Below are 13,972 nucleotides of genomic sequence, written 5' to 3' on the forward strand. Positions count from 1 at the left end.
TTTTTTCAGTATTGGGTTATGTTTATTGTTGTTGTGATACCAGAACAACTATAAAATTTTAATAGGCTATTTTTACAAAGTTTCAAAAATGTATTGCTGTAAATTACTTTTTTTTTTTAATGTGGGAGTGGATGCAATTGAAATATAACTGTTTTTACTAAAAGATGGTCACAATCACAGAAGATGAACAGCTCATGAACAGCTCATTACTGTATTTAAATAAAAAGTATGTTCAAAAAATGTTAAAAGATTGTAAAAATAAACAGCTTATACAGTAGGAAAGGTTTTAAGAAATCTAATTTGGCTATATTATAAATTAAGTACCTAAATAGCAAGTTGCTTTTGAGTGACAGGTCATGACAAATGTTTGTTTATTTGTTAGGAATGTCTCTAGAATTTGGCATTTTATTGAATAAGTGGTTCATTTCTATAGTCATTTCAGACTTTCTACAAGGCATTAGAATGTATAAAGTGACATAGTTAAAGACAAAATTATTAGCCAGTAGACATTACAGACAATAAAGACAATACTTATTAAAATTATAAGTTTAAAAATATATATTGCATCAAACATGTAAAAGTGTTGTTTAACAGAGGCTTTTTCAATAGTTTTAAGAACTAATTTTTAATAACTAATTTCTCTAGTCTTTGCATGATGAAATAATATTATAATATATAATTTATTCAATATTTTTGCATGTGTTTTTTTTTTTTTTGCAAGATATTGGTATTCAGCCTAAAGTGCAATTTATTTAATTTATGTTAATTGTATGTTAAAGTAACTGGACAAAAGTGGTTTGTTCTGCAGACATACATTCTTAAGGGTCTAATTATATTGACATGCTTATTATGCCTATATAAACAACTTTTACTCCAGCCAGACTAAAATACATAGTCTATTCCAGACTTTGTCCGGAATAAAAACCATTAGACAGTAGGAAATACTGTGAAGATGTTCTTGGTCTATTAAACAACTTCTGACTTTACATGTGTGTGTGTGTGTGTGTTTACTCTATACCCATTTCACTTCTCAGATGATACCACAAAAAGATGAGGCATAATGGCAAAACAGTCTGATTAACTTAGTTTGTATGCATGCATATGTGATTGTATGTATCTGTTAATGGATTGACTTTTATGGAATAACGCCACATGAAAATTACAATCTACAAAAAAATTCACACACACATACAAAAAAGTGAAAATGACAACAAACAGGTCTTTAAAGTAAGAGGGAAATAAAATACAGCACATTCACATCCTGATGATTTATTTGTAACATTTTGTTATATTAGATATATTTTTTACAAAGATGTGTTTTTCTTTTGCATGTAAATCTAAATAAATAAACATATGCAATGGTCTTTATGTCTTTTTTTTTAATTATCAATGAAAATACAAAAAAAAAAAAGGTATACAACAAAGCCAGGTTTAAACCTTAGTAAAAACAGAATAAAGTGTAGTTGGTCAGTCAATTCCAATAAGCAATCATCTGTGTCGTCAGCCAGTTGTTTCCCATCATGCTTTTGGTGAGCGCAGTCAGTGGGAAGTAACTGCAGCAGACCTCTCAATCTTGCTCATGTCTTAGGTGCTTGTGATAACATGAGATTTTGTTTTTGTATGGTCAGTGTATATACATAGATATAGTTACAGAAACATATATACAAATATAGTAATTATAATATTTGCACATAATCAAATTATAATGCAAGTTAGATTTCCTTAGAGCAGTGGTTCTCAAACTTTTTCAGCTGAGGACCCCCTTTGTGTAGGGCGAATTCTGCCCCCACACCCCAACCACCACCAAAAAAGGACACAAAAAACCCTTGGATTAACAACTATACTTAAAACATTTTAAATTGTAGTATTCATGCTTAAGCACAGTGTTCACTGTGGCATGCTCTCACTGGATTCCATCAAGCCATAATTTGTGTATGAGTCATCAAGTTTACACAGATCTTTTCATGCTAGGCTCTTCTGTATTTCACCCTTACAGCCGAGAGCCTAAATTTATCTAAAGATTTTGGGCTCTATTTTAACGATCTATGCGCAAAATCTAAAGCGCAGGGCGCAAAAGCATTAAGGGCGTGTCTAAATCCACTTTTGTTATATTGAGGATGGTAAAATTCGCTTTGCGCCGTGGTGCATGGTCTAACAGGGTTGAGCTTATTCTCTTAATAAGTTATAGGTGTGTTTTGAGAATAAACCAATCAGAGTCTCATCTCACATTCCCTGTAAGTGTCAGTTGCGTCTCTCCATAATGCATTTGCTATTTACATGACAGACTTTGTAAGTGTTAAAACTGAACACTTCACTAGCAAGAAAACAGTTAAACATAGCATCTGCAGTGCCAGAATGAGAGATGAGCCTCCTCGTTCTTTCCCTTTTCAATATATATATCTGCATATAATAAATAATACTACTACTAACAATAGCTTGATACAAAAGCAAATTGTCATGAATAAACTGAAAAAGCCTCCCCGAGATGAAGAAGGCATGGAGGTGGTGTTTTTTTATATATTTGTAAGATGAGAAAATATTATATATGCCTCTATTATATATTCCTTCTATGCTATTGAAGGACTACTGAGACATTCCAACACAATCTCACGGCAATTCGTAACTTTTTCATTTAGTGGCTAATTCATATGAATTTGTACAATCTAATTCGTACAATTTAGTACGATTTGCTTTTACCCCAATGACGGTTGGGGTTAGGGGTGGGGTCGGGTGCCACGTCTCCTTTTTAAAATCGTACCATTTCGTACGACTGAACTTGTACGAATTCGTACGAATTAGCCACTAAACTGGCAAAACGTAAAATACTTACGTTTTCTCGTGAGATCAGGCTGGACATTCCAAACATATGGATCCTCCTGTAGTGGCAGAGTTCCTCACAGATCCAATATACATCTTTGCCATTTGCTTGCAGTAACCATGTGCTTTTCACCATACACAATTAATCTGCTTGTGATCTTCCTTCATATATCTTTGTCATGTTTGGTGTCATTTGACAGTTTATGACTTGAGCTTTGTAGTGATGAAATCAACAGAGACATTGATTGTTTATATTTCAATATACAATATATTTAATATTGTTGAGTCATGGCCTGAGGAGAATATGTTAATATACTTCTCCCCCACTTTATCTCCTCAACTTTTCTCTCCTGTTCAGCTATAATATAATTTTTGCAATATTTTCACCCTTTAATTCTTTTTCATTTGTAAATATATTTGCATATTGTGCAAAGATGTTTCTCTCTTACCACTTCACCCACCCCTATCTTTCTCTAACACACACACACACACACACACGCACACACAGACAAACACACACACACACACACACACACACACACACACACACACACACACACACACACACACACACACACACACACACACACACACACACACACACACACACACACACACAATTTTTGATACAGCAGTTGATGATCAACAGTAAAAATTACACATTTTGCTTCTTCCCAACAGGGAAAACCAGCATTAATCAAGAATGCATGATTGTATGGTCTCATGGCAAAACATGATTATAATGGAAGTCAATTGGTCACCAACAGTCACCAACATAACAAGAGGGTAGTCAACTTGCCCGGAGTTTATTGTCTAGTTTTTGTAAATTTTCAAACCATTTTCACAAAATGTGCTTCAAAAAAAGTTTTTTCCTAAAAAATTATTCCATTTGCTTGTGGGCACACGAAAACTAAAGTATCTCAGAGCTCCATGTGTTCTTTCTCCTGCTCTCTTCTTGATGTCTTCCAGTGTTTTGACCTTTTCCTGCTCCTTTATTTCCTTCAGCTTCTCAATCAGAAAATCCACATGTTGAAGCATGAATGCTGGATCAGTGTTGAGAGCGATCATCTGCAGAGAGTCTACACAGTGAAAAGCCTCCATCACAAGCTTTCCTTTCTCTTTATCTAATTCTTGCAGTTCTTCTTCCAGCTTCTTCATCAATGATACAATTCCCCCAATTTCCTGATCATATTTCTTCATTAAATCTTCATACTTCCTCTTCTCCAGTTTTGTCTTTGTCACATATATTTTGTCTCCTTTGACATGTTTGCTGTAGTGGCATTTCTTAGTGCACACTGTACAGTGATTATTGCTCATCACACTACACCATGAGAGGTTACTGACCCACCAGCACCCAGGATAATGACAGTTCTCCTCACAGACAGTGCAGCATGTGGCCATTTTAGCTAAAGATTGATCAATATCAACCTTTACTTTATAGGACACTTCAACTTCATACTCAAAGTTATTACTGCTCTGAACATAACACTTGATTTTCTCCAGAGCCTCTTGTGTTTGTTTCAGCTCACTTTGCTTAAGTCCCATCACTTTAACTCGTGACTTTAAATTGGAGACTATTGCTTCTAGCTGCACCTGTTGTTGTAGAACATCTTGAGTCATCTTCAGGGATTTTGGACTTATGGTTTTAAGAAACTCAAACAATCCCGTCATCCCTCTGAAACTGACATTCCATGATTCTTCCTGTATTTTCTCATATTCTTCATCATAAGCTTCTGACTGACAGTTGTTAAATAGGAAAAACACAGGCTGCTTCTTCTGTTCATTCACTGCACACTTGATTTGAGCATCTTTAACAGCCATCAGAGCATTTCTAGGAGGAAATCCATCTGAGTGTGTGAGGAGCAGGACAATGTTTTCAGCAATATCTCTTCCAAATAAAGACTGAACAGCATCATGAATGTACATTTGTCTGTCAGTAGGTCTACTTTGGGTTGCATTAATCACCAGACACACTACATTAATTTCATGGATTCCATCTTCAGATTTACTCAGACTAAGCAAACTCACAGCGATCTGTTTATCAAGCTCAGCTCCACGAGTGTCTCCATATCCTGGTGTGTCGATGATTGTTAAATCCATTGGACTCTCCTGTAGATAAACCCCATAAAAAGTGATGATGGAGGTCTGACTGTGAGCTTGATCCCAATCGCTTTGATCATCTGTGATCTCAAACCAGACCTTGTCTTCTCTCTTTACACCCAGCATGTAGTTGACCATCACATTGATCAGGGTTGTTTTTCCTGTTCCTGTTTCTCCAACTATCAGAATAGTTTTATGGGGTTTGTTTTTGTCTCTCTCGCCAAAGGTGACTTTTCTGAATAGTTCAGACTGGGCTAGATTGTCTGTGCTTCTTTGCAGTCTGTATCGAGCAGGATATCCATCTTTAGTGTTGATGCTTTTCATAATTAGATCAATTTTGCTCTGTACATTAAAAAAACAATAAAAAACACAAGAAGCAGAAAAACATGAACTTGCAAGATAACTCAATATTAACTAATACAATATATGTCATATACTAATATTACATGACATTATATATTAAATATTTTTCTCTGTAAAATATTAGCAGTCAGTTAAGTAATTTCTTTGTTATATTTTTTTGTTGTCAAGTTTTAAACATCACTACATTGCATTGCTTTATTATAGCACTCCCCCAGAACAATTGGTTATGGTGCTCAAATGTAATTAGATGAGTGTCTTTAAGGAGTTTTAATTTAATTTAGTAAAAAATACTACCCCAAAAGCACCACCTAATGGCAGTCAGTAGTATTAGCCCTCCTAAATCATTAGCCCCAGTATATTTTTTCACCAAAATCCTGTTTATATTATCATATATTATATTAAGGAATATTATCAGACATACTGTGAAAATGTCTTTGATCTGTTAGATATAATTTGGGAAATATATATAAAAAAACTAAAATTCACAGGAAGGCGAATAATCCTGACCAATCTGTATATCACATTTTAATTAATTACTACTGATTATCATAAACAAACCTTTCTTGCCTTATTTGAACTCTTCTCATATTTCCCCTCTCCTTTTTTATCCCCCTGGATTGACTCACAGAGGTTTTGTAAGGCGAGATTAACTGGAGGTTTAAGTTTTGAGGATCTTCTCCTGCAGACCGGGCAATTCTGAGATTCTGTGTTTCTCCAGAACTGTTGAAGACACTGCCTACAGAAACTGTGACTGCACGACAGAAGAACAGGAGTCTTGAAGATCTCAGAGCAAATAGGACAAGAAAGACCTTCTTCAGACACACGGAGTGAAGCCATTTTCACAATATGAACTTTACTTTTACTTTCTGTTTGAGGCTTTCAAAAAAGTAAAAATAAAAATAAAAATCACAAGAATCTTAAAGATCTGCAGTCTGAAACAATCTTTTGAAGAATCCTTCTTGAAAGCGGTTCTCTTTATTCTTCATTAATTGCTGATTCCCTTTAATTTTCTCAAATGAGTCAGTATGACAAAAACAGAAATAACTCCTCTCTTCCTGGTAAGGGATTTAAAGGGTGGAGTTTCAGGTGGTGTGAGTATGTCTGTTAAACTGGTTCAACAACTTTTCCCGCATGTAAAGAAAAAGAGAGTTCCTTGAATGCAGTCTGGATGCCCATGTTTTTTATTTATACTCAAATTATATGTCCATAAACATCTTGATAACCTTAAGAACACTGTCTAAAGAAACTGAAAAATCATTGCAAGCATTGGTAATACTTTACGCTAATCTTACATAGATAATAATGTACTATTTAAATTAAATGTTACTTAATTATGAAGAAATCTAATGATGAGCATACAAATGATTTAGAAGTAACCCTAGCATGAGTCATGAATGCATGTACAGTAAATTTGATTTGGTTGTAAAATATTTACATAAAATAAAATGTCATACTTTATGTGTAGTGGCAGTGCCCAGTTTGGACCCTAGAGGGCACTGCACATGTTAACTTGTGTTTTGTGTGTGAACTACATTGCCCTTGTTCACTTGATTGTGATTTCTGATGTATAAGGTGCCATCATGTATCATTTGAATCAAATGTATTAACACATAGATAAAACACCTATAAATTATCATATTCATCTATACTATTGGATGCTCAAAACAATTTATAAAATATAAATATAAATGATTAAATATACATATGGAGAAGTTCATAGGTGCATATGCATAATCAAGTTTATATGTATATGCAAGTGTGTACATGTGTGTTTGCATGAAGCAAGTTTATATGTGCGTGTGTTGCTGTGGGTGTATAGGGATCTAGTTTATTTGTGTGTGTTTATAGCAAGTGTATGTGGGTGTATGCAATCCGCTTATGGGCCATTCTTCAACTATGGGCACTTTTAGCCTAGTGAAGTGGAGTAAAAAAACCTTTAAAATTAACATAACATAGCCTCATAAGTTTAAACAATTTATCTAGTTTTAAGATCTGTAAGAGGACAAACTTAAATAAGAAGAGAAACATTTTCTCCATCATGAAATAAACAAATGTCAATTCAACCACATCTCAATATACAGCTTATTTCAAAATGAAATAAATTATGGCAGTCAAACATTGTCCAAGATTATTTTTGTATCTAGTTTAACCAATCTTTCCACAATATATATTATAACTATACATTTGTCAACGAAATAAATGAGTTGGATGCTGAATTGTACACCTGACACACTTTAAAATGTAATATTAATTAGGTTAAAAGCTTGTTAGAAAATAAATAAACTGAATTTGTATATTAAGTAGAGCATGAACTCAGTGAACTCATTTTTCAGTGATTTCAAGAGTTCACACTTAGCTGATGATTGATTATAAGCAAGTTTGGCATGCTGTCCCAGGAGAGAGCCCTGAGCTCAAAGGTTTGTGAGCCCTGGGCTCCCTCCGGTTTGAAGGGCAAGAGGGGAGCCTTGAGCTCAGGTAGATCTCGACAACTCCCCAAAATGCTCCACTCGGGACAGCAGCCACGTATTTGAAGAACCCCCCAAAAGAAAATGAAGATTAATGCAATATCCGACTGCTGAGTAAAGAGTAAACTAGAAAAGCTTGGAGTAAAATGAGGCTAGTGTGGGTGTAAAAGGTAAGATGGGAGTGGTCGTTGCTACTGGAGTGGTGTACTTGCAGACGGATTATATACGACTATGTGTGGTCCCGGGGCAGAATTACTTGCCAGGACCGGGCAGGAGAGTGAGATAAATGTAATGATTTGAAACGTATTTGGGTGAGCTCTGTAAGAGAGGCTTACTATGGTATTGATAAAATGTAGCTATAGGGTTCTGCAGAGTGTTTGCTGCTGCAGACATGCGGTAAGAATCAGTATGAAGGAATTATTGAAGAGTAGCTGTGTCCACTGTTGTTGCGTAGTGGTGCAGAGGGGATGAGGCTCGACTGTATATCTCTGTTGTTCAGAGGTGTGAATGGAAGTCAATAGTGAAAGGTTCAGAATACATTTCTACAGAAGCATTTAACTGTTTCAGCAGTGCAGGGGGTGTGTCAGTAGTGGTATGAATGAAATGGAAGTGTACATGAGCTCCGGCGGAGTGACACTGCTGCAGCAGTGGTGCAGAGGGGGGATGAAGCTCAGCTGAGTGTTTCTGCTGTTGCAGAGGTGCAAAGGAAGTCAGTATTTGGGAGGGAAAAACACCTCTGCAGAGACGTTTAACTGCTTTGGCATAGCTGGGGAGTGTATCAGTAGTGGAACTCTAAATGAAAGTGTATATGCGCTCGCTGAGTGTCACTGCGGCGGCAGTTATGTAGAGGGGAATGAGGCTCGGCTGAGCGTCTCTGCAACTGCAGAGGTGCGGTGGAAGTCAGTATTTGAAGGGAATTAGGCTTCTGAAGAGACGAATAGCTGCTATGTAGCAGAGATTTAATGATGCTCGGTAGAGCGACTCTGCGGCTGCAGAGGTGCATAGGTATTCAGTGTCTGGTGCATTATATGTGTGAAAGCAATGTGTGTTCCCGCTAAGCCTTTACGGCTGTATTGTTGCGAGGAGTGTGGTGATGGAGAATGAATTGATGCTACAATGCAATGTAATTAAGTGGAGCTGCTGTAGAGGTGTGATTGTGGTCAGTATGGAAGCAATACGAGTTCCCGCTACATTCCCGGCTGTATTATTGCGGGGGAGTGTGATGATGGTTAAATTTTTGGAAAGTGTATGTGAGCTTTTAAAGAGCTTCACTGTTGTGGCAGTGGGAGCTTGGGGCTACCCCTGTGCGAGTCCGAGCTGCGGAGAATGAGTGCAAGTAAAACTGAAAAATTATGAAGAGGAAGAGAAAAGGGAAAGTTAGTAAAAATAAGTCCTATGCTACCAAGACAGAAAGTATGGAGAACAGACAAAATCGTGCTGCTTAGAAACTAGGTTGAAGTCTGCTACCTAGAATCAGCTGGGCTTCTCTGAGGTAATATTGGCTGAGGCAAATTGAGGATTTAAAGGTGTTAGAGGACCAATGACAGAGTTTATATCTGTTGTTGGAAGACTGTTCAGGCAGAGTGTCACTGCTGCAGCAATGGTGCAGGGGGAAAATAAGCTCAGCAGAGATTCTCTACAGTTACAGAAGAGCAATGAAGTCAGTGGTGCAAAGAAATTAAGGCTAAACGGGTGTCTCTGCAGATGCAGCTAAGGCAAAGCTTAACTGCTGCAGCAGTGCTGCAGAGGGAGAGTAAGGCTCGGCAAAGCGTCTCTGCTGTTGCAGTGGTGCAGTGGTACTCAGTATTGGAGCCTCACGTGGAAATGTTAAGTACTGTTAGGCAGTGATATGTAGAGATGAAAGTGAAAAAGGGGCTCAGCTAGAGCGTCACTGCAGTTGCAGTGATGTTAATGGTGTGTATAGTTCAGCGGAGCACCTCAACAGTTGATATTGGAAAGTTTTGAGTGCTCCCACAGGAACGTTAAATACTATCTTTAGTGATATGTAAAGATGAAGGTGAATAAGGCTTAGCTAGAGGGTCACTGCGGCAGCAGTGGTGCTATGGGTGTGCAACTCGGCGGAGCGTTTCTGTGGCTGCAGCGGTGTAGTGGGCCAGTATGGAGGCAACTTGTGCTTCCGCAGAAGCATTTACTGCTGTATTAGTGCGGGGAGTGCAACGATAGTGGTATTTAGAAAATTTGTAAGTGTATGTAAGCTCATTTAGAACGTTCCTGTTGCAGCAATTAAAACTCAAGACAACCCCTGAATTGGTCAGAGCTGTGGTGAATGAAAGTGAATAGAAGTATGGGATAGTTCAAATTTGGAGAGAAAAAGTTAAAGTTAGAAAAACGGGGGAAGGGTAGTGAAGGAGCTCCTATGTTAAATAGGAAGGGAAATAGGAAGGAAATGACAGAGTCATACTTATACCCAGAAATGCATGATGGTGGAAGTTGGCTGGAGAGGATCGGCTGGGCTTCCCTGAGGTGGTATCGCTCTTCTGTGGTGTAAAAATGCTAAGAGGTTTAGAATGGGTGTGTGGGGGAGTGGATACCATCCTGCATCCCTTCATCCTGCAAAGTTAGATCAGATATGGTTAGGTGTATTAAAATGGTGGATTAAAATGTCATACTTAGTTCAGAAGACTTCAAAAATTAAAAAAGGCTAGTGTGAATATGTCATCGAGGGTGTGGGCTATGTGAGTGGAAGTGTCATTTGCAAATAGTGTGAATGCAATTAGAAATGGATGTTGAGTGTAATATGTTGGATGAGGGTCAGCTTCTGCAACCGGCTGACATGATCTCTGAAATGAGAAAAACAAGAGAGAATCAGAAATTACATTACAACATGGTACATGTATGGCTAACACAATGAATTGTTTTAGCTGATATCCATGCGTGGCGTCTTAATAAGAGCACGGGCAACTGAGTATGAAAGTGCCTTTGTTAATGCATGGTACGATAGCCTCATTGTCGCAATGTGCAAAGATAGTAGAGGTGGGCATTCGTCCCTCCTACGGATGGCAGATTGATGGGAAATCTGCTCGTCTGGTGGTCCTGATGTACCTCTTGAAGACAGGGTAGGTGGAGTTATAGTGGAGTTTAAACCCCTTGGTGATAAAGAAATAGCTTAAAATGTATCTAACGCAGAGTCAATGGATGAAACATCAGACATGTCAGAAATGTCCTCCTCTCATTCGTGGTAGTCAAAGCGGGAAGTTTTGTTTCTTTGCCGTTTTCACATCTAACCGACTTACCCTAAGCTTATGGCTTATAAGTGTATGGACATGTGTCACTGGGGCATATTACGATTGGACTTCTATGCCTAATGTGTTGAATGTTTTTCAGTAGCTGAGTAGTCTTTTTAGAAGTTAAATTGCTATCGGATGTGGCAGTGTGTGTTTTTTTATTAATTAATTAATTGATTTATTTTATTTAGTTATTTATTTTATATTTATTTTCTTGATTTATACATTTAAAATTATTTATTTTCTTTATTATTAATTAATTAATTTATTTATTTATTTATCATCTGCTAACATCAAACACTAAACTTAAAATTAATGTCACCATTTAGTAGAAACTGTGTGAATGGAATATTAGTTATGGGCTTTACTTAATCCAGAAATAGTATTACTTTGGAAACTTAACGTAATAATATCACATGCATATCCAATTCATTCACAAAGTCTTTGCCACAGGGTCCATTCATGAGCTTGTCAAGAGAGAGGGCGAGACCATCTAAATTTTTTTTAGAGCTCATTGGATGGTGACGCTTCTCCTTTCAGCTATTGGCTCAAAGGAGTGTCAATCAAAGTTGCAGAAAAAGGCCGGTGGCCATTTTGTTTGCCAAAGAACTAGGCTGTTTCTCAATATGCATTTTTCAGCGGTCTTGTGTTCTTGTGGAACGTCATCATCAGGAGGCGAGGAGGCGTGAAACTTCCCGGATATGTTCTTGATATCGAGGACTCACCTGATGCAGACTTGAGCACCCAACTCGCACTGAAAGTCCCAGAAGTCATTGCGACTGTAGGTGGGAAGCACAGCATTTTATTTAGATTTATTATTAAAGTTCAGAGATATGACTTATTTACTTCAGGAGCTTCCCTAAATGAAACGGTGAAAGTAAACATTAACATGGATATCTTAATAAAGGGATAAACACCTTAAGGGTTGTTTGTTTGCTGAAATTCATATTTTATTTATATTGTGCAGAGCATATTTATAATGTTTTTATGCAAAGTATATATTTTAAAGAGGGGTGAAACAATAAATCGTTGTATGAGTGCTGTAATGTTTAAATAATTTACAATTAAAACGCGTGAAGGTCACATGACCATCAGGAAGAACGCAGCATCCCATTTCTCAAAGGACGCGTTCTCTGCCCTCGCCGTCCCCTGAGTTCGTTCTTCTGAGGACACCTGGCAAGACCGGTCTCCACAAGAACGCAAGTCCATTCTCTGCGTTTTTGGAATTGAGAAACAGCCCTAGTTTTATGACCGGAGACGCTACTCTATTAAACGCATCACAGTGACTAGTCTGGAGGATTAACATGGATGTTTATCAACATATGAATAAGTTGTGGACTGATGTTTTAAGGATTGGATTGCCTAGACCCTTAATTGAGAGGTAAGTCATTCCATTCACGCTAGATTCATCCTTCAAAGGTGAATGTTTATTCTTAGTTGTAGTTTGCGAGGCTTCCCTTTAAAAAGTGTCATGTATGTTACCGCTGGTGCACCGCTAGAAGAGAGTTCAGCTTGGGTCGCCGGCATTGAGAGTTTAGGCAGAGTTCATGGATGGTGATCGAGTTTTGACTGTGATCTTGTTGGAGAATTGGGTTAAAGACGCAGAGATTGCATTGTGTGAGGCAATTTGAAGTAGAAGTTTGAGAAGTTGTTGAAATTGTTGTTGAAGTAGTAGTAGTTGTTGTTGTTGTTGTTGTTGTTGTTGTTGTTGTTTTTGTTGTTTTTGTAGCAGTAGCAGCTGATGCGGAGCAGTGTATTTTTCAAATCGAAGATGACTGTAGTGAAATACCCTGGCTCTTTATAGTGGGTTAGGAATGGCCTGATTGATGGATCATGCATGCTAATGCAGAACCAGCCGTGTTCAATCATAATCACGTGCTCCCAGGGCTGGACTGGGGCAAAAAATTGGCCCTGGCATTTTGGGCCAGATCGGCCCACTAAATTCAATCAAAATACTATCTATCTATGCACGTCCAATATTTTTATCAACTCATATTCTATAAAACACAAAAGCCATATGTATGAAATAAATAAATAAATACAAACTTTTATCTCAATTTAATTTCTGTATTCTGTCCATAAAGATATTTGTTGAGTTCTAAAAAATACACTATTTATTCCTTTATTTTTATTCGCATAAGTCCCTTATTTATCAGGGGTTGCCACAGTGGAATGAACTGCCAACTATTCCACCATGTTTTATGCAGCAGATGCCTTTCCAGCCACAACCCAATAATGGAAATCACATACACACTCATTCACACACACTCATACACTACAGCCGATTTAGCTTATTCAATACACTATTCACTCAGCCTATATTCAATAATAAACATAACACAAACTGCCTGCTAATGCATGGGTAAATCTTCAAAGGGAACAGTGTTACATTTTAACCTCTTTCACCTCATTCTGCTTGCTGTTTCACTATCTAAACAATGACAACATAATATAAGTCAAATTTGTTTCATTTTGATATTATGATTTACAAAAACCAAACAGCCTCGTGTAGCTGCATATTTATATGAGCGTCATCTTCACTCTGCATATTTATAACAGAGCAGGGCTTAAATAAAACTGCCTCCTTTCATTTCCATTGAAAAGAATGAACTTTACCCTGTGTCTTTTACAGATTATCAGTTTTAATAACCAATAATGGCCATTATAACAGTATAACGTACATTAAATTTAAACGATAAAGGTAAGCAATCAGTCAATGTGCAGCATCAGTGTATGTGGTGACATAAATTAATATGTTAGCTTATCTTCGCACTCAGCCAAAACAGTTAACTGAGAACAAGTGATTCAAAAGACATAAGAATTGTTAGATAGAGACAACAAGATGAATTCAATATCACGTTTAACAAATATAGTGAGATGAGATCCAGCAAAGGAACTGTCTGACATGCACTATACTCTCACCTGGGGTTTACGCTCACCCACTGAACTACTGGCTGCAGCTCTTGGCAGTGTGTGTGTGGT

The 13,972-nt window shown here is 37.3% G+C and overlaps 2 protein-coding genes across 3 annotated transcripts in view; one reads left to right on the forward strand and one right to left on the reverse strand.

Annotated features, from left to right (window-relative positions):
- The window catches only part of katnip (katanin interacting protein), a 1,410,884-nt gene that overhangs the window by 363,510 nt on the left and 1,033,402 nt on the right, over positions 1 to 13,972 (forward strand). The window lies entirely within an intron of this gene.
- On the reverse strand, positions 1,363 to 6,342 carry LOC100004848 (uncharacterized). 2 transcript variants are annotated; one of them, XM_087307974.1, is made up of 2 exons: positions 5,848 to 6,342; positions 1,363 to 5,259 (listed from the first exon to the last, which is right to left on the reverse strand). In XM_087307974.1, the coding sequence occupies exons 1-2, from the start codon at positions 6,115 to 6,117 to the stop codon at positions 3,673 to 3,675; spliced, it is 1,857 nt and encodes a 618-aa protein (XP_087164100.1). In that variant the 5' UTR covers positions 6,118 to 6,342; the 3' UTR covers positions 1,363 to 3,672. The 2 variants fall into 2 exon arrangements, with proteins under 2 accessions (XP_087164100.1, NP_001429642.1); NM_001442713.1 differs by having other exon boundaries at positions 3,607 to 5,259; positions 5,839 to 6,340.

The sequence above is a fragment of the Danio rerio genome, chromosome 24, assembly GCF_052040795.2.
Source record: "Danio rerio strain M-AB ecotype USA chromosome 24, GRCz13ab, whole genome shotgun sequence".
In the NCBI taxonomy this organism is placed as follows: Eukaryota; Metazoa; Chordata; class Actinopteri; order Cypriniformes; family Danionidae; genus Danio; species Danio rerio.